General features: G+C 43.0%; 1 protein-coding gene across 1 annotated transcript in view; it reads right to left on the bottom strand.

The window, feature by feature from the left end:
- Positions 1 to 3,699: 3,699 nt before the first annotated feature.
- SPATS1 (spermatogenesis associated serine rich 1) overlaps positions 3,700 to 19,575 on the bottom strand; it is a 105,395-nt gene continuing 89,519 nt past the window's right edge. Inside the window, exon 7 of the mRNA XM_077488897.1 lies at positions 3,700 to 6,865. Within this exon, the coding sequence (XP_077345023.1) occupies positions 6,745 to 6,865 (121 nt within the window). The 3' untranslated portion in view covers positions 3,700 to 6,744. The remainder of the gene's footprint in view (positions 6,866 to 19,575) is intronic.

Below are 19,575 nucleotides of genomic sequence, written 5' to 3'. Positions count from 1 at the left end.
GCAGCTCAAGGTGCCTGAGTTCTTCACCCTTGCCCTCTGTTCCTATTCGAGACTGTGTTGTTGGATATTACCCCAGCAAAATAAAACCTTTCAAAGGGACTTTATTGGTGTCAGCGTCTAAGTTGTTGGGTATCAACCCTGGGAACCCCTAGACATGGAAGAACAAGCCAAGCGGAGGTAACTGGTAAGCCCAATAAGTCAAGGCCGCCCTACAAAGGGTTATGGCCGCTACAGTTCTATTACCTCCCTGGTTAATGTTATGAGTCTGGCAGCTGACTTTCTTTTCAAGTTCTAATCGATTGCCTCTTAATCAATGCTTCCACAAAGAGTTGCAGATCATCCACTACTGGTCTGCAATGGTGCTGGAACTGGGTACTATAACAAAGTCACCACCCTTACAATCAATTGTTCACCTTACATTATTATCATTATGATTTATTTCAACTCCTACTGCCACTACTGCTGTCTATTGTCTTTCATGCTATAAACGTATATCCTACACCCATAGACTTGAACTCAACAATGGCTGATTGAAGGACTCCAGTCCCTTGGAATATTGGAGGTCTAAGAGGACCCAGTCTGGCTATGTTTACTGCCTTACTATGGCATTCTCCAGCTTTAATGTGCCTTCTGGAATGCACATTAGAGGCATACTTCAGCCTTCTGTCAATTAAAAATAATTGGACTGAGCTGGTTCAAACAAACTATTACCTTCACTAACAGATGTACGCACTGTGAATGCTTTAAAAACCTTATGTAGTGTCAGCTGCATACAGTATACAGCACTGTGTTCCTGGGGCAAAATTGAGTCAGGCTAAATGCCTGCTCAGCCATTCACAGGAAGCTTTTTATCTCTGAATAAATACAAGGCTTCCACTTACTGGCTGAGGTGGAGAGGTGGGCAGATGATGTCACAGTCTCCATCTCAGCCAATCAGAAGAAACCTTGTACTCATTCTAAAAATACAAAGCTTTCTGTGAATGGTTAAGCAGCACTCAGTCTGACCTGATTTTGTTCTGGCAGAGTAAAAGGAAGTCTCTGCCCCACTGCCAGAACAGAGCACTGTATACTGTATGCAGCAGATGCTACGATACAATGCTTACAGCATTAGTTAGTAAAGGTGATAGTTTGTTTCTATTTTATAGTGACAGGAAGCTGGAGTCTGGCTTTAATGCTGACACCATCCCCCATTTAATAGGGTGCCAATATGGTACACATTTTCATTTTTCATTCCAATTACACATCTTACTTACATGGGGTTAGTCTTAAACTCAAACTTGGAATTTCCCTGCAAACAGTTTTGGACAGACCTCTTCTGAGGGTATGTTTTCCTGTACTGTGTTATAGATGATTTGCCTTGCGTTCTGGCAAAGGTCTACATACCATCGAAATTTGGCTTTTATTCAGTGGCAATTTATTTAATGAATGAATGCTACACTCCACTCCCATTGCCCTCATTAGGGGTAACTACATGCTGTTGGGGGTCTTTTCACCTATATAGGAGCACAAGGCAGGGGTTCACCTTGTCACTTCTGCTAATTGCTCTGACATTAGAGCCATTACCATAAGCTACAGACAACATAGTAGGATTCCACCGACCTAACGGCAAGGATAAGCTAGTGCTTTATAAGGATGATACGTTACTGCTCTTACAGTAGGTTATATGTCAGATCCCTAGCTTAATGTAATGAAAATCGTAGACTAAATGTAAAAATTGGTGTACAGGGTTAATAATCTGGATGATGTAACTTTTGTAGTGTAGGAATAAACTCTCCAGTCACCAAAGGATGCAGAAAGTGCTGAATGCCAAACATACATTTTTTGCATTCAAATTGCAACACATGGCAGGATGGGATAATGAGATAATGAAGACCAAGTTTAGAGGATAACTTCCATGGTGTTCTCTCAAATTGTTCTCATTCACCTTCTTGAGACTTCCAGAAGTGCTCAGTCTATCCAACCCTCACACTGCATCAAGTTTAAGGACTTTGAAGTATGACAGATTGCTTGGTTAACATTATTTTGCCAGATAGTCCAAGGAAACACTCCTAAATCTCAGCACCCGCTTCAGTTAGAGTTTTGAGACATGTAACACATACCCAAACACGTACAACTTCTTTTTTATGCCCATTCTCTTTGAACTCTTTGACAACACAAGCTTGTCAGAGAGAAGATGTGCTGCTAAAATACAGGTATATGTTGTCCTGCTCCCATCTAAACAAACAAAATCTACAATGAAAAGAAAGAAAGGAGGGATGCAGATGGGATATTTGCCCACTTACATATGATGATTGGCCACAACTCTAGAAATAATACCTTCCACCTCTTTAACACCATCTTAAAAGTTGCTCTTTCCATAGAGTCTACAGCACACCACAGAAGCAATTTAAATGGAGGCATATTAATTCCACAGGTTGTACCAAAGGTGGCCAGAATACAGGAACACTTATTCACGTTGTGGAGGTGCCTCAAACTTTTTAGGCAATGAAAATCTCTATTTTATATTGGGAATTCTGCCTGAGTACTTAGTCTCAGACCCTAACAATGTTCCAATTACAAGACTGTTTTAAAAAAAATTACAAAATACAGTTGATTCTACTAGAAATAGAAATGTACATACCAACAAAAGGGATACCCACAAATTGTTCATAAAGTGTGGGAGGCCTAGTTTAACCCACCCACACTAGCCCCCTGGGTCACTTCCTAGAAAGGCTCTTAGGTAATCCTATAAAAATGCCACCACAATAAGAATATAAATAAAACACACAAGAAAAGATGGAAAACATGATTGTCTTTAATTATAATTCCTCTGTTACATTTAATGTGACTATCCCTATACTGCCAAATTACCTGGCCATGCCATTGCTAGACAGAAGATAACTCACGCAGGGTGTTGAGATTAACTTGTTTCTTATTGAATGATGTTCTGGGCATTCCTTTTCATCACTGTACCCTCCTTTATGCCACTCAATACTATGTTGTTGATCACAATAGAATAAGACTGAGGTTGCTGTATTGTTTCTTACCTTTTACTGAAAATATACAGCTCCACAACATGTTTTTGAGAAAAGGTGTGCACAATGAGAATGTGAGGCCATCTATCTGAAAGCTAAAGTTGAACTGTAAATGGATCTTTCAATGTGATAAGGATCAGAAGCACACTAGCAAATCCACCAAGGGATGGCTCAAAAAGAAGAAAGACGGGTTTAGACTTGCCTTGTCAAATCCTTGATTTGAATTCTATCAAAATGTTATGGGGGATTTGAAGTTGGCAGTTAATGCAAGAAAACCCACAAACATCCTAGAACTGAAGGAATCTTGCACTGAGGAATGATCATATATACCACACAGAATGTTAGAGATTGACGAGCAATTAAACAAAAGGTCTAGAAGTATATTCTGCTAAAGGGGAGCAGTACAAACGTCTAAGACTAGGATGCACATACTTTTCTCATAGTACACCATAACATCTATTGATAGTTTTGGTGAATAAACAATCAAAATTACAAATATTCCCTGTGTACTTTTAAGTACACAATGGGGTTTATTTACTAAAGCTGGAAAGTGCAAAATAAGGCTCACTTCTGGATAAAAAACCAATGAGCTTCTAACCCTAGATTGTTCAATTAAGCTTTGGTTATACCTGGAAGCTCATTGGTTTCTATGCAGAAGTGAGTCTGATTTTGCACTTTACAGCTTTAGTAAATAAACCCCATTGCGTACTTAAAAGTGGGGTATGCCTGTATTTACATATTCTTAACAAGCAGTAAAAAAATGCTGTAAGAGAAGATCTCACTAAACTCTGTATCTGAAAGCTCCATGGAGTAATACATCCTCAAAATGCTTCAGAATCTCAATCACTAACTAAAAGGAAAAGACGTGACATCTCGGTGTTGGGCAGCAAGGAAGTGACAACATAAGAAGTAATTTCACAAAATAAGTAATTTCACATTTAAAAAACTTGAGTATCTGTCTTCAGTAGATGTCTATGGTAAAGTCCATGAAAAACTTGCGGTTGTGTAGATGGAGATAGTTCATCAGTCACAGAATCTCTTTCTATTACAGTTTGTTGTTTGATCCTGTCTTTGTTCTCAGTGTTTCCCTCTGGCTGTGCAGTTATATTCCCTTTTGGTTTCTGTCTGTGGATCCCTTTATTTCCTGTTGTATGTGTCTCTCTCAGTATAGTGTCTGTGTGTACCCTGTGTCCTTCCAATGTGTTATCTGGTTGCACTGTGCCTGCACCAGTGTGCTAGAGAGCTGAAACTTGGGGGCTGCCTTGCAGCACAATATCCACACCTCCAGTGGCTCTGGTGAAAACCTGGTGGCTCCTTAGACCCTGCAACTCTGGCACACCTCCGCTTGTGCACGGACACACTGCTCCCGCAGCTATGGGGATACGTTCCCTGGTACACCTGGGATACGTTCCCATGTACACCTGGTTAGTTATCCATTGGTCTGTTAGATCTTGAGTTACAGTCCCAGGTGGTCTTATCCTCTGATTGTGACATTTTCCCCACCTTCTATCTCCTTCAGCTGTCTGAATGAGCGATGTGTCTTTCTGTAACTTCTCAGTTGCTACTAATGAAGATTTTGCAGCATTCTGGCCAAAGAGGGAGCAATTTCCATTAGAGAAAGTGGACATCACAGTTCATTGATTCTGCTAATGAGATCTTTAGCATAGTATTCAAATGTTGTTCAGCTAACGGCAGAACCTTGGCTGGTGAAGCTGTACCAAAGATAGGGAAAATCTACCTGTGCTAGTCTCCTCAGAAAGCAACAAGGACACATTTGGACAATTCCCAACTTTATTCAGAACAAAAAAGTTATTTATTTCCATAAACATCTATACTTTGTGAAGTATGATCCCTCTTTTCGAGTGCAGCCCCTATCCCAGGTGCAGAGGCCTGATTGTAACTGGAACCTCTCATAACTATTAGTCCTAAACCCTTTCTTTCACATTAATACATGGAGTGTCACACTCAAAAAATAATACTTAGTAAAGTACCGCTATCCAAAACCTAAACCTAACTCCTCACAACTAAGAATAGCTCAACCTGAGTCCAGGATCTACGTCTAAGCCTATTCCTGAAAATTATCCTTTAAAGGATATCTAAACCCAAGAACAAAAATTCAGCTTACCAGTCCTGTGGCTGCAGATATGGTGGCTGCATGTGTTTCTTTTTCAAGGTAAGAATGTTTTCTGCAAGCATAGAAAACTTCTTGTTGACTTCAAGATATCCAGTGTGTCCCTGTAACTTTTTGTGCAATCTCAAGCAATGTTATCAGCCTTCCCATTTATATTCCATGGACTATGGAACACTCCCCCCCCCCCTTTTTATAAAGATGAAGGGAGGGGATGTACTTATAGTTCAATCAGGAGAGCAGCCCAGGGTGATAATTCTGCTCCATTGTAGGTGTAGTATAGTGAGTGCTGTCATCCTATGACAGGAGGTTTGTAACTTAACCTCCCTGGCGGTATAATTATTTCAGATTTTTGATACTTAAAGCGGTACAATTATTTTGCATGGAAATTTGGCGTTGTATATTGTAGGCCTGTAATTCTTAGGAATAACTCACTTAAATCTGTCCAAACCAGAGTCTAGTAGACATCCCGGGTATGATAAAATTTGATAAACAAAATCATAAATTAAAATATAATAAATAACTATAAATAATTATACCAAATAATAATATAATAATAAAAATGATTCAATTATGTAATCAAATCAAAAACACTGAAATTTGCTCAGTTGCAGAATTGTCACTGTCATTACTTTTCAGTATTTGATGACGGATCTCCCTCAATTCTGCGAGTGATTCCAATTTATTATTGCTGCTTTCTAGCTGGTCTAAAACCACTTTTGATGTAAAGGGACAGTTTTGGTTGCTATGGTCAATCTCCAGTTTCCAGGCAGAAAGAACAGTTTTTATAATATAAAACTACATGCAGGACACTGGACAGACCACTAGGGACAAAATGGATGTGAAATAATTTCATACAGCAATGTAATCTGTAAGATTACATTATACTGTATGTAATGTGTGTGTTTCACTTTTTGAATTTGGCACTGTTCTCTGGCCCCGTGTGTCGCAACGCTCGCAGGGAACGGAGCTCGGCTCTGTGATAGATCAATCGGCGGATGAGCCGCTCACACAGCGAGGGGACATCGCTGGATCCAGGGGACAAGGTAAGCACACTCTTCCTGGATCCTGCGATGCGATCCTGAGTCTGGCTCAGGGTTACCGATTTTGGTTCTGAAATTTCACCCTGAGCCAGACTTGGAATACGGCCAGGGAGGTTAAAGGACCAACATGTGAAAATTTATGGGGAAAAATCCTGAAAATAGAACACCAAGAAGCTACATTATACTACATTTTTGTTCTTGTGTGTAGATAAGCTTTCTCTTACCCAAACCTTTAACCCTGACACCTAAAGGATAATTCTACTTTTAATACCAAAGCTCACACCTCTTCACAAAAAGGATCAACCCTTACAGAGACCTCAAATACAGACCTGTGCTGTATTGCACTGTCCTGGTCAAAGCAGCCCTAGGCAGTGTTTTGAACTTGAAAGAAACCAGGCACTGGTGTTTTACTGTACGTTCATACTGGCCACAGATTTAAAAATAATATTACCCCAATAAACATAATATTATAACAATGCAACAACAATACAAAGAATGAAAGACTGGATAAAAGAAAGTATTGCACAGTGCTACATTTGTTTCCCTGTATTATGTTGCATCAGTTGCTGGGTACGTCAAGGAGGAAGTTTCGCTTGGCAGGTTTCCAAACGTTAAGCTCTTTCACGTTTCTCATTTCTTCTTCCAGACTCTTCTTCTGAACTCTGACTTTATAAGGAACACTGGGGATGTACAGAGTCACTATTATTCAATTTAGAAAACATAAAATGTAATATATGACATATGTCATCCTTCAATGTCTGCATACTCTTCATAAAAACCTGAACTTAATTGTATATTTATCAAAAAGATCTCAACATTCCAATGTATTGCTCCCCTGAAATATCATAACACTTTGAGGGCTGGTGAAAATCATCAAAAAAAAAAGATCACCATGCCCTTTACTTAAAGTGACCTCAGAAAGCAAAAAAAAAAACCTAAAGAAAGGTACCTGTAATAAAAGGGCCCCTATACTCACCTCTCCAGTAGCCTGTGTCTTCTACAATTCCTCCATCAAAGCAACTGACGCTTCCAGGAGTGTCAGATGCTAGCTTTACACTGTGGCTCCATTCTCTGATCCTTATGTCATTGCAGTGTCCTGTAGGATCAGAGCATGGAACCAAAGTGTGTAGTGGGGACACAGAATCTGACACTCCCCAAAGTTTCAAATATTGAAGATCCTGATGGAGGCTGCAGCACTGAAACGGAGGATAGGTAGGAAACAGGCCACTGAAGGGGGGGGGGGGGGGTATAAATGTTCTTATATTCCAGGGATCTTCCTTTTTGATCTCTTTTTAGCCTGGCAAGGTCACTTTAAATGGATTAGACCTATCAGACTGGGAAGATTTGAAATGAGAGAATAATAAATAAAAAATCAAGTTGATGTCAGGCAGAGAAAACTTGCTACAGTGTCTGTATAGCATTATAATATAAAGCAATTTACAAGCAACCATACATGGACAGTTATTTCACTGTCACCAGTGAGATTGTCTAATAAATATCCTGATAACTCCACCACCAGGACCTACCAAGATTCCATCCCAAATTATCCAATGTATAGATGGTTCACAGATGTACTTAAAAACTATTCAATTTTTTATGTTAATTCTATCTCAGAAATTTAACAAAATACAGTCACAAGCGGTTATCACTATGAGAAAATCCCAGCACTGTCCTAACCTGGATTCTTCTGTCTACAACAACACCCCCTCATCCTCCCTGGATACACTTGCTCCCCTTACAATACTACATACAAAGCTAGGCTCGACCACTACAATGCAGGCCAAGAGACGACACCAGAAGTTTCAAAAGACATAGCTGCCTTCTACAGCAGGTGTGGAGCCAATGATGATGTTATTTTGTGATGAAATGCGTAGGACAGAGCCAGGACGTACTGACATAATTGCATATACTGACTGATCTGTAGGAACCTCAGGCAGATTGTTCTCATATATTGTAGTTGTACCATATTTGATCTGTTTTTATTTGGAAAGCACTACTTATCTTGTAATAGAGCAACTACTACACTAAGGAGCATTTCCTCTATGTTTATCATTTTCTTGCTACATATTACTGAGCTGAGTCGAACGATCATTTGCTGATGGTCAGTGGCGTTTTGGTAAGTGGTTGGGCTGTTCTTTTTGAATGTCACACTTTTAACCACTGGATGTTCCTTGAGCATGAATAATTCTTATTGAGTGGGTTGGACTACACCTGTTGCAGTGTCACGTTTGCTGTGTGTGTTAGGCTTTGTTCACATTTGATTATTCACATGTGAGTGTGTACTTTGTCTTTAATCATGGTGGTGTTACAGTACATAATACACCGTTTTTTGTCTTGCATACCGCCTTCTTGACATTTGGTTCACAGTTCAAGAAAGAAAGAGCGGAAGCTTCTTCATAGATGTCCATGTTGATTATTTCTATTAACATCAAGCTCCTTATGACCACTCATGCATAGGGGGTTATTGAATTCCAGTAAGAGGTATGGTTTGTCATCCTGGATGTTATCCAGATGGTTTCTTAGCTTACAAGGACTGTTTACATTATGGACTCGATTTATCTGTAGCTACATTTCTCACATGGCTAATTAGGCTTTCACCATTTTGAGGTATTCTATGTGGATACAATGGTATACTTTAAGTGCTGCACTTTTTTTTTATATATATATATTAAGAATCACAAATTATAGTGTTGGCAAATTGTTATTATTTACCCAAGTGAAAAAAGTGAGCTGCGCTAAAAAAACAAAACTCTACTCAAAAAATCTCTAATCACACACATATTAAAAAATTCATCAATAATCGCAAAGGAAAATAGTGACAAAAAAAGGATGCAAAAATTGGCTTAAGAAATTTAAATAAATTATATCAGTGAGTAATATCTTGAGCATATAAGTAACAAAAAACTCACCAGTGCCAATAATATAGTTAGCATAAATTATATATCCCTTATATAAAAATCACATAAATTATCAATGATATAAATAATTAATAGAGCACACACCACCAACTTATTATAGTAAATATGCAAAAAAAAAACAACAAAGAAATTAAATAGGAATAAAGTCAGAAAAAGTCCCAGAAAAAAATGATCCAAAAGGATGGTGATGATTCTTCCAAAGTGAAAATATGGAAGAATCATCACCATCCTTTGGATCATTTTTTCTGGGACTTTTTCTGACTTTATTCCTATTTAATTTCTTTGTTGTTTTTTTTTTTGCATATTTACTATAATAAGTTATTACTCACTGATATAATTTATTTAAATTTCTTAAGCCAATTTTTGCATCCTTTTTTTGTCATTATTTTCCTTTGCGATTATTGATGAATTTTTTAATATGTGTGTGATTAGAGATTTTTTGAGTAGAGTTTTTTTTTTTAAGCGCAGCTCACTTTTTTCACTTATTCAGTCTATTATCGGAGTATTACGATTAGGGTTGCTGCTTGTAGTGAATTTATTTACATTTTTTATTTTTTTTCTGAATAGCGCAGTTTACTCTTTATATCGTATTATTTACCCAAGTCTGGATTTTTAACAACATTTGTAAGTGTGGTGCACAGGGCCGTCTTTATTATTGATTGGACCCTGGGCAAAAATTTTCTTAGGCCCCCCCCCCCCCCCCATGCAATTTCGCTCTCCATCTTCTCTGAGACATACAATAAATAGCAGCTAGACTTAAAATCAGTTTACTGTATAAGATCAGGCAGCGATTGCAATTGGTTGCCAGAGGTTACAGCAAATCATTACTGCTTACTGACTGGTTGCTAGATGTTACAGCACTCCTTGAGGCTCACTGATTAGTTGTTAGAGATTACAGCACATTGCTTGTTGATTGGCTGCTAGAGATTGCTGTACAGTAATACTGCTCACTGGTTGCTATAGGTTACAGCACATCTTCTCCTCACTGCAGGAGGGCATGATATACCTATGAATGCTGCCTTTATTTACATATCAATGCAGTTGGCTTCAGCTATTTACGTATGCATGTCACTGCTATTTACATATGAATGTCAGTATTTACATGTAAACACAGGTCTGCAGGTGAGTCATCTGCACACAACAATAGGGCAGAGCTGGGCAGCATTAGTAGCAGCACAGGACTAAAACTTCAAGGGACAAGGGAATGTAAACTTAGATAGTTGGCAATTATGAGGCAGCTGCTTTGGGCCCCACAACAATGACAGGGCCCAGGGCAGCTGCCCCTTTTGCCCTGCCTTAAAGACGGCCCTGGTGGTGCATAACTAGGTCTCTGGGAGACTTCACTTTGTATAGTTGATCTCCTAAATTTGAATTCCTCCCGCCTTCCAAACAGACCAATTTCATTACTCTCAATAATGCTGTTTCATCCAGTCTTTTTCAACTCTTTTCTTCCTTTAGCTCTCAATTTTGTCCCCCCAAATACAGGGGCAATAATCAATAATATGATTATCATAATAATAATAATAATATAATAAATAACCAAAAATGTAATATATTGGAGCTTGCTAATCATTAGATGTGGTGACTGCATTCATTTTGTTTTCCAATTTTTTTCTCTCTGTTTTCACCTGGTGATCTCACCAGTAACACAACCCTCCTGTATTATAGCACCACCACTCTGGATGAAGGAGAACAGGGCCCCCCTAGACAGCAGCATTGTTAATCTAGGGGGAGGGGGTATTAGATGTACTGGCAGACTTAGATACACTAACAAACCCAAGCTGAATGCCAGCTAATGCCCCGTACACGCGATCGGACTATCCGGCGAACAATCCACCGGACTTTGCAGTGGGGGTCCACCGGACTTTCCGAACGAGCGGACTTACCCACACACGACCACATACGAACTGACTTTTCTGGCGGACTAGGTCCAGCGGACAATCCGTCGGACTTTCCAAATGAACGGACTAGCCCACACACGGACTGAAGTCCATTTATTTTGAACGTGACTTCAGGTCCCAGTGGGACTAGCGAAGGAAGTCAATGTCAATTGACTTCAATGCTTCCATCGGCGAGATTGACACCTCGCGAGCCCCGTCGCCTGGTATGGGTTTTAAGGGTAACCCATATGCCGAAAAACAGCGTGGAGGTCCCCCCAAAGTCCAAACCAGACCCTTATCCAAGCACACAGCCTGGCCAGTCAGAAAAGGGGGTGGGGACGAGCACCCCCCCTCCTGAACCATACCAGGCCATATGCCTTCAACATCAGGGGGTGGGTGCTTTGGGAAAGGGGGGTGTGCTGCGGGCCCCCCACCCCAAAGCACCTTGTCCCCATGTTGATGAGGACAAGGGCCTCTTCCCAACAACCCTGGCCATTGGTTGTCGGGGTCTACAGGCGGGGGGCTTATTGGAATCCTGGAGCCCCATTTAATAAGGGGGCCCCCAGATCCCGGCCTCCCACCCTATGTGAATGAGTATGGGGCACATCGTCCCCCTACCCATTCACCTGGGGGAAGAAGTGGCAATAAAAAAAACACACTACACAGGTTTTTAAAGAAGTTTATTAGGCATCTCCGGGAGTCTTCTTCTGACTTCGGGGGTCTTCTGCCCTTTTGCCGCTCTTTTGTTAGCGGAGGAGCCTGGCTTTCTCTTTCGTCGTCGTCCGGGGTCTTCTTCCGACTTCGGGGGTCTTCTTCCGACTTCTCCGTGGTTTCTGGCCTCTTCTTCTCCCACTCTCTGTTTTTTCTGCTGGGCTCCTCCGCTATCTTCTTCCAGCTCTTTTACTAGCGTTGGCCCAGTCTTCTCATTAGTCGTCATCGATGTCGCCGCCTTCTTCTTTCTTCTTCCGATGTTAACACAATGCTCTCTCCTGCTGTAATGCTGGAGTGTGGAGACTTATATAGGCGTAAGTGACATTCATGGTGACCCCACCCCTTATGCCTATATAAGTCACCGCGCAATGCATCCCCGGCATTATAGCTGGAAAGATCGTTGTGTCAACAACGGAAGAAGAGAAGAAGGAAAAAAGAAGAAGACAGCGGCGACGACGATGAACGAGAAGCCCAGGCCAATGCTAGTAAAATAGTTGGAAGAATATAGCAGAAGAGCCCGGCAGAAGAACCAGAGAGCGGGAGAAGAGGCCGGAAAGCGCGGAGAAGTCGGAAGAAGACCCCCGGATGGCGACGGAGGAGAAAGCCGAGCTCCTCTGCTAGCAAAAGAGTGGCAAAAGAGAAGAAGATGGCAGATGAGCCCGGCAAGAAGACCCCCAAAGTCAGAAGAAAACCCCCGGAGCTGCCTAATAAACTACTTTAAAAACCTGTGTAGTGTGTTTTTTTTATTGCCACTTTTTCCCCCAGGTGTATGGGTAGGGGGACGATATACCCCATACTCATTTACACAGGGTGAGGCTTATTAAAGGGGGCACCCACCCCCCCATGTTGAGGGCATGTAGCCTGGTAAGGTTCAGGGGGTAAACTCGCTCGTCCCCACCCCCTTTCCTGACCGGCCGGGCAGCATGCTCAGATAAGGGTCTGGTATGGACTTTGGGGGGACCATACCAGGTGACGGGGCTCGTGAGGTGTCAATCTCGGCGATGGAAGCAGCGACATTGACTTCCTTCGCTTGTCCCGTCGTACCTGAAGTCACGTTCAAAATGAACGGACTTTAGTCCCTGTGTGGGCTAGTCCGCTCATTTGGAAAGTCCGGCGAACTAGCACACAGAAGAGTGGATTGTCCGCCGGAAAGCCAAGTCCGGAGGACATTTTTGAGTCAAGTCTTCTTTCAAAGTCCGCCAGACTTTTGGGAAGAAAAAGTCCGCCGGAGCCCACACACAGTCGAACTAAGTCCACTGGATAGTCCGATCGTGTGTACGCGGCATAACACTTTATAAGCAGTGACACCAGCAGCATTGTTCCTTTCAGGATAACGGTTTTATATAAATAAATAAAAGATGACCATTGTAAACACCCCTGGCAGTGGTAATAGCTTGTCTCAACCCTGTTGACTGCTACATCTGCAGGGCAATTTGTTTTGTTCAAAAACAATAGAATTACTGGCTGGATCACCAGGTGAAAAATAAAGGAAAGAAAGCCTAAAAAAGAAAAAATGCATTTATCACATCTAAGAATTGTTAAGCTGCAACATATGTGTACTTTTGGGTTTATTACTGCTTTACACATAGTACAAGTTACTTTAAGTTTATAGCATGCCATGTCATTGTCATTTGTCAGTCCTCCAAATTATCTATTCATTCATTCATTCCAATTGAGAATTTAAAGTGATTGTAAAGTTGAGGTTTTTTTTCTATTAAAATAACAAATGTCATACTTACCTGCTCTGTGCAGTGCATTTTTAGAGAGCAGCCCAGATCCTCCTCCTCTTGGATCCCTCTTCGGTGCACTTGGTCCCTCTCTCCTGTTGAGTGCCCCCCCCCCCCCAGCAAGCAGCTTGCTATGGGGGTACGCAAGCCGAGCTGCAGCTCTGTGTATCCATTTAGACACGGAGCCACAGTTCGGCCCTGGCCCATCTCTCTCTGATTGGCTAACTGAGTTTGATTGTCTCAGCGGCCGAGGCACCTGGATGGCCGAGGCACTCATGGATATCGCTGTATAGTGGTGGGCTCAGGTAAGTATTAGAGGGGCTGAGGGGGAGTTGCATTAATAGAATGCATTAAGAAAAAAAAAACTGCTTTTAAAACCACTTTAAGGCAGTGCTCAACTCCCCCACCATGTTATTTTTCTTTTTCTCTCTTTTTTTTTTTTTTTCTTTCACATTTGAAAAGGTTTTTATTCAAAAATGTAGGCAATACAGGAGAAAGTACAGGCGTGTAAAACAGAAAATGCACAAAAAGAAAAAATTGGACATAGACATAGGAGACCAAACATTCGCATAAAATACCAACAGTAAAGTGTAAGACTGCCCTCATCTTTTGGTCCGGAGCCATACCTATGCACAGATTGGTTACAAAAAACAACGCCAAACGGCACTTGAAAAGTGATAATACCAAGCTGCGAGCAACAACTGTACTTCTTGGGAAAATGGAAATGCAGAGGGTAAAGAAGAAAGAAATAAATGGTAGAAAGAGAGAGTGGAAAGAAGAGAACCATATGCATAGTGTAAGATTGTTCATTGCATAGGAGCATCATCTGGTAACCTATGAAAGGTGGCATGTAGGTCGATTCCATCAACCAGTCAGTTTTGGCAATTCATATGCATTCCTCTGGCGAACAAGTCACCCAACCAGAAACTTATATTCTTGAGAGTACCGGTACTCGAACCAGGGAGACCAGGTTTTGTGGTATCGTGCTACAGTTTCCTCTGATTGTGCCTTAGTATCTTCCAGTTCACATATATGAGAAACCTTTAACAACCATTCTTTCAGAGAAGGGGTGTGCGTGGTTTTCCAATATAGAGGTATAAGCGACCTAGCCGCATTTAATAGGTGCCTTGATAAGGAATTCGCGTGCTTTTTCAAAGAAAAATCAGAAATGTTAAGAAGACAACATGCAGCGTCTAAGGTAATGACGGTCTCCGTGATTCGATGCACCAACCTCTTAACATCATCCCAAAATGTACTTATTTTGTCACAACTCCACCATACATGAAGCATAGTACCCCTTTCCTGTAGACAACGCCAACACATATCACTGGATTGGGGGTACCATTTATGAGTCTTGTCAGGTGTGACATACCAACGGGTAAGTACTTTATACGCAGTTTCCTGCAGTCTTGTACTGATAGAGCATTTGTGGGCTAATATACAGGCCTTCTCCCATTGAGCGTCTGAGAAATCTATTTCTAAATCTGCCGACCATCTCTCTCTAAACCTATCTCTCGTCCCCGTCGCCAGGTGTTGCAACCAATCGTATGCTGTAGAGGTAGTTTTTGATACCTGTTCCCCTTTAAGGCACACCGACTCCAACTCTGTAAGTTCTCTAATAAAATGTTCCCTGCGTGGTGGTTTGTTAACGAAGGATCGTATTTGAAAATACGCCCATAGGGGCAGAGAGGGGATGTCATTATCCGACTTCAACCTCGCGAAGTCCTTCATCACCCCCTTATCAAAGCAGTGCATAGCTAAAAGTGGAAGTCGTTTGTCGATAGACCTTAGTGTTTGATTCCCCAGTCCTGGAGCAAAGTCAGGGTTATGTTGTAACGGAGTAAGCGGGCCTCTAGGGGAGGAGAGCATGTTTTGTTTGGACAGCTGATGAAAAATTTCAAGGGTGGTCCCTATTAAAGGGTGTTTCGTCAGTGCCAAAGGGTATGTGGCTTTCGGAATCCACGGGGAGAAAGGCAGGGGTACCGGGACTGAGTCCCTCTCTAGCGTCACCCAGTCCTTTATTGCAGCATGACAATGCCAGTCCACAATTCTCGCAATATGGGAGGCTCGGTAGTAGTTCCGAAAATTAGGTATTCCCAGTCCACCCAAACTCTTGGGTTTCATTAGTAAAGAGAATTTAATACGGGGCGTTTTATGGGCCCATATAAATCTCAGCAATATGGCCTGGAGAGATCTAAAAAAACTTTGCGGGATCCTAATGGGTAAGGCTCGAATTAGGTATAATACCCTGGGCAGGACATTCATTTTGCATGTGGCCGTTCTTCCAAACCAGGAAATAGGCTTAGTATGCCAGTGTTGTAAATCTCTGTCAATGGTCTTAAGTAGAGGTATGAAGTTACGGGCGAAAACGGAGTCTATCTTGGGTGTTAGCCACACTCCTAAATATTTAATGGCATGGGACACCCACTTGAAAGAGCTATTCTCCATCGAGCTGTGCAATATTGGGGCTGGCAGAGTAATGTTCATCGCCTCCGACTTAGAGTAATTAATCTTGAGATTAGAGATGTACCCGTAGACCGAAAATTCCTTCACAAGTGATGGTATAGACATGTGCGGATCAGTAATGAAAAACAGGAGATCATCGGCATAAGCCCCCACTTTGAACTCCCTTCCTTCCACCCTGAAGCCCCGCACTGAGCTGTTAGCCAAGACTCTCCTAATAAAGGGTTCCAGGGAGATAATAAATAACAGAGGAGACAGGGGGCAACCCTGTCTCGTGCCATTCCTTATGTCTACCCTATCTGATAAAGCACCATTGATTTTAAGTTTAGCTGAAGGATTCTGATACAGGGCTGCTATCCAGTTCATCAAACCAGGTCCCAGCCCTATGTGTCTACATGACTCAAACATGTAGTCCCAGGCTACTCTATCGAAGGCCTTCTCCGCGTCGGTAGACAGGAGAAGGCCCTCGATGTTTCGCACATGGGCAGCGTGTATCAAATCCAAGGCCTTGGTGACATTGTCCCTAGCTTCTCTACCTGGCATAAAGCCAACCTGGCTCGGTCCAATCAGTTTACAGAGGAAGGGGGACAATCTCGTTGCAATTATTTTCGCCAATATCTTAACATCTAAGTTCAACAATGAGATTGGTCTATAACTCGCGCAGTGTGTAGGGTCCTTGTCCGGTTTTGGGATGACTGCAATGTGTGCAGACAAAAATTCAGGAGGGACCCTCCCACCTTTCGTCAAGGAGTTTAGCGCCGAATGTAAATGCGGGGTCAGGGTGTCTATAAATGTCTTATAATAAATGGCTGTGTAGCCATCAGGCCCAGGGCTTTTACCCGTTTTAAGTCCTTTAATAGCTAATCTGATTTCCTCCTGATCTATAGGGGCATCCAGTATCTCCGAATCCTCCTTTGCAAGTGAGGGTAGACCCGATCCCTCCAAGTAGTCCCGTATGTTTTGAAGTCTCCCATTACCCATGTCAGGGGGCCTATGTTGTGGTGGGAGGTTATAGAGTTTCGTATAGAACTCTTGAAAATGTTGGGCTATAGCATCAGTCGTTCTGTCCAAACGTCCCTCCTGATTCCGAATTCCCGGGATGTCGGTCTTGGTGGTGAGGTCTCTCAGTGCCCTGGCAAGTAGGCGGCCCGCTTTATCCCCCTGTCCATAATACATCTTCTTCCGCAGAAATAAAAGTCTCCTGGTCTGCAAGTCCAACGTCTGTCGGAGGGCCAACCGGGCCTCAAGAAGCTCCTTCGCTGACCTCTCCGACAAAGATTGTTTGTGAAGAGTTTCTAAACGTCGAATCGTGTGGGTAAGTCTGCTTATATCTTTCTCCCTATCTCTTTTCCTTTGTGCCCCTAATGACATCAGCAACCCCCTGACCGTACATTTGTGGGCCTCCCATATCGAAAAGGGGTCCATACCTGGGGTCACATTGTGCTCAAAAAATTCCTTCAGGGTCGATTCAATTTTGGGAAACAAAGATGGGTCAGTCAATAGGGAGGAATTCAGCCTCCACATAGGTGTCTTTTTAGGAGTATCAGAATGATTGAGGCTAATAGAAATTGGAGCGTGATCGGAAAGAGACTGAATTCCAATATGTGAATGTTGCACCGTGTGTAGATCTCTTTGGGTAATAAATAAATAGTCAATCCTAGAGTGACGGTCGTGAGGAATCGAGTAAAACGTAAAGTCTTTGTCGGATGGATGTAAGTAACGCCAAGTGTCCACTAAGTCCAGGGAGTGGAGAAGAAGTTTAATGGCCCTCAAAGTATGGAAGGAAACCGCCGTCTTCCCTGTGGACGTATCTAAGAGAGGGTCTAGCGGGATATTGAAGTCACCCCCTAAAAGCAAACAGCCCGCCCCAAACTCTTCAAGCTGTCGCACCAGCGTTCTGCAGAACGTCAAGTGCGAGGTGTTAGGGAAATACACATTGGCAAGCGTCGTAGGAACCCCTCCGAGGGTACCCTTAAGGAAAATAAACCTCCCCTCTGGATCCACCTTTTTGTCTGTGAGTTCAAAGGAGGCTCCTCTACTTAGTAAAATGGAGACCCCCCTGGATTTGGAAGTATCATTAGTTGCGTGGTGTGCCTCTGTGAAGTAGGAGTCGGTGAGCCTAGGGACCTGGCCAGTTTTGAAATGTGTCTCCTGCAGGAAGACAATTTGCGGTTTACCTTTTTTCAGTTCCCGGAGCAGGGTAGAACGCCTCTCCGGTATATTCAAGCCTTTCACGTTGTGAGACACTAGCGTTGGCGACGTGCCAAGAGCTGAGTAAGCCATCTGTAGGGACAGAGAGAGATGGTAGGCTTTGCCCACAGTCACCATAAAAATATATATAAATTGAACGAGTAGAACAAACAAACAAGCATAAAGAGAAACTCAGCACAAAGCAGTGACCCGATAAAAATGAAAGTCGGGTGCCAAGAGGTGCAGCCGGACAGGGAGGGGAAGACAGCCCGTTCCCCCCCCCAAACAGCCCCCCCCGTGTAGCATCCCCAAGCATGTGCCTCAGGGGCAAACCCCCTCCGCCCCCCAAGTCCTAAAGGCCTCACCCACGTGCGAATAGTAAGTGTACGTCCATGGCCAGACTGCAACAATGTGTCAACTGACTTAAGATCCCCATTGTTCAAAAGCAAATCCCACCAGCCACCTAGCCAGAACTCCCTTAGTTCATGTGGGATTCTCAACCTTCCTTCCATAGCAGCGGGGCTGGATAGCTAGGGAAACACGACCCGGAGAGCCTTGAATACAAACCTAGAGCATGGGGGAAAAATGCCCCTGGGCAAGTTCCCAAAATCAGAAAAGTCATAGGGCCTTAGTGGTACCAAGCTCCGGTGGAATCTGTAGTCGGGATCAAAAGGTCTCAGGGGAATCGCTTAAAACAAAAACAAACGTGCCCAGGAAATATATGGTGAGGGCGGACCACAACAAGGGGGGGACACGATCACAGGGGACCGTAGTGCCAACAGTTAATCATCTGGTGGAGGTCTAGAAGAATGTGCTCTGCTGCGTGGTGTCCCTGCGCCCGGACCATCCTGCCAGGCTGGACGCTGCTTTTTGGCGAGGCGCTTGTCAGGTGTAGTTAGAGGAGAGTGGGGTGGACTCCTCTCTCTAGGCGGTAGGGAGAACTCCTGATACCAGTCCGGGAGATCCACAGGGTCAAGGTGTAGAGCATTGCAAAACTCTGGGAGGTCGCTCGGGGTGCGGAGCAGGTATTGCTTGCCATTGTGTGTCACTGAGAGAGCAAAAGGGAAACGCCAGGTATAACGGAGATCTCTCGCTCTGAGTGCATCTAATAAAGGGCGCAAGGCTCTGCGGTTTTTCAAAGTTATCTGCGAGAGATCCTGGAACAGTTTAATGTTCTCACCGTTGAACACGATGTGATCATTCCTGCGCGCCTTAAACATAATCTCTTCCTTTAACGAAAAGTTCTGCAAGCAGCATATAATGTCGCGAGGTGGTAGAGCATCGGGTCCTCTGGCTCGGAGGGCTCTATGAGCCCTGACGAATTCGATGGCTGAATCCTCGGGTCGTTCTAGCACGCTGTTAAAGACCCTCTGGAGGGCAGGCATAATCTGGTCAGCAGTCACCGTTTCCGGCACTCCACGGACCCTAATATTGTTCCGTCTCTCCCTATTATCAAGGTCCTCCATGTGTCTATTTAGGTCAATAAAGTGTTGAGCGTGTG

Source organism: Lithobates pipiens, unplaced genomic scaffold, assembly GCF_037356315.1.
Source record: "Lithobates pipiens isolate NorthernLeopardFrog02 unplaced genomic scaffold, aLitPip1_a1.2 Scaffold_18, whole genome shotgun sequence".
Classification (NCBI taxonomy): domain Eukaryota; kingdom Metazoa; phylum Chordata; class Amphibia; order Anura; family Ranidae; genus Lithobates; species Lithobates pipiens.
The sequence above is the reverse complement of the archived record's forward strand: the minus strand, read 5'-3'. Positions and strand labels throughout refer to the sequence as shown.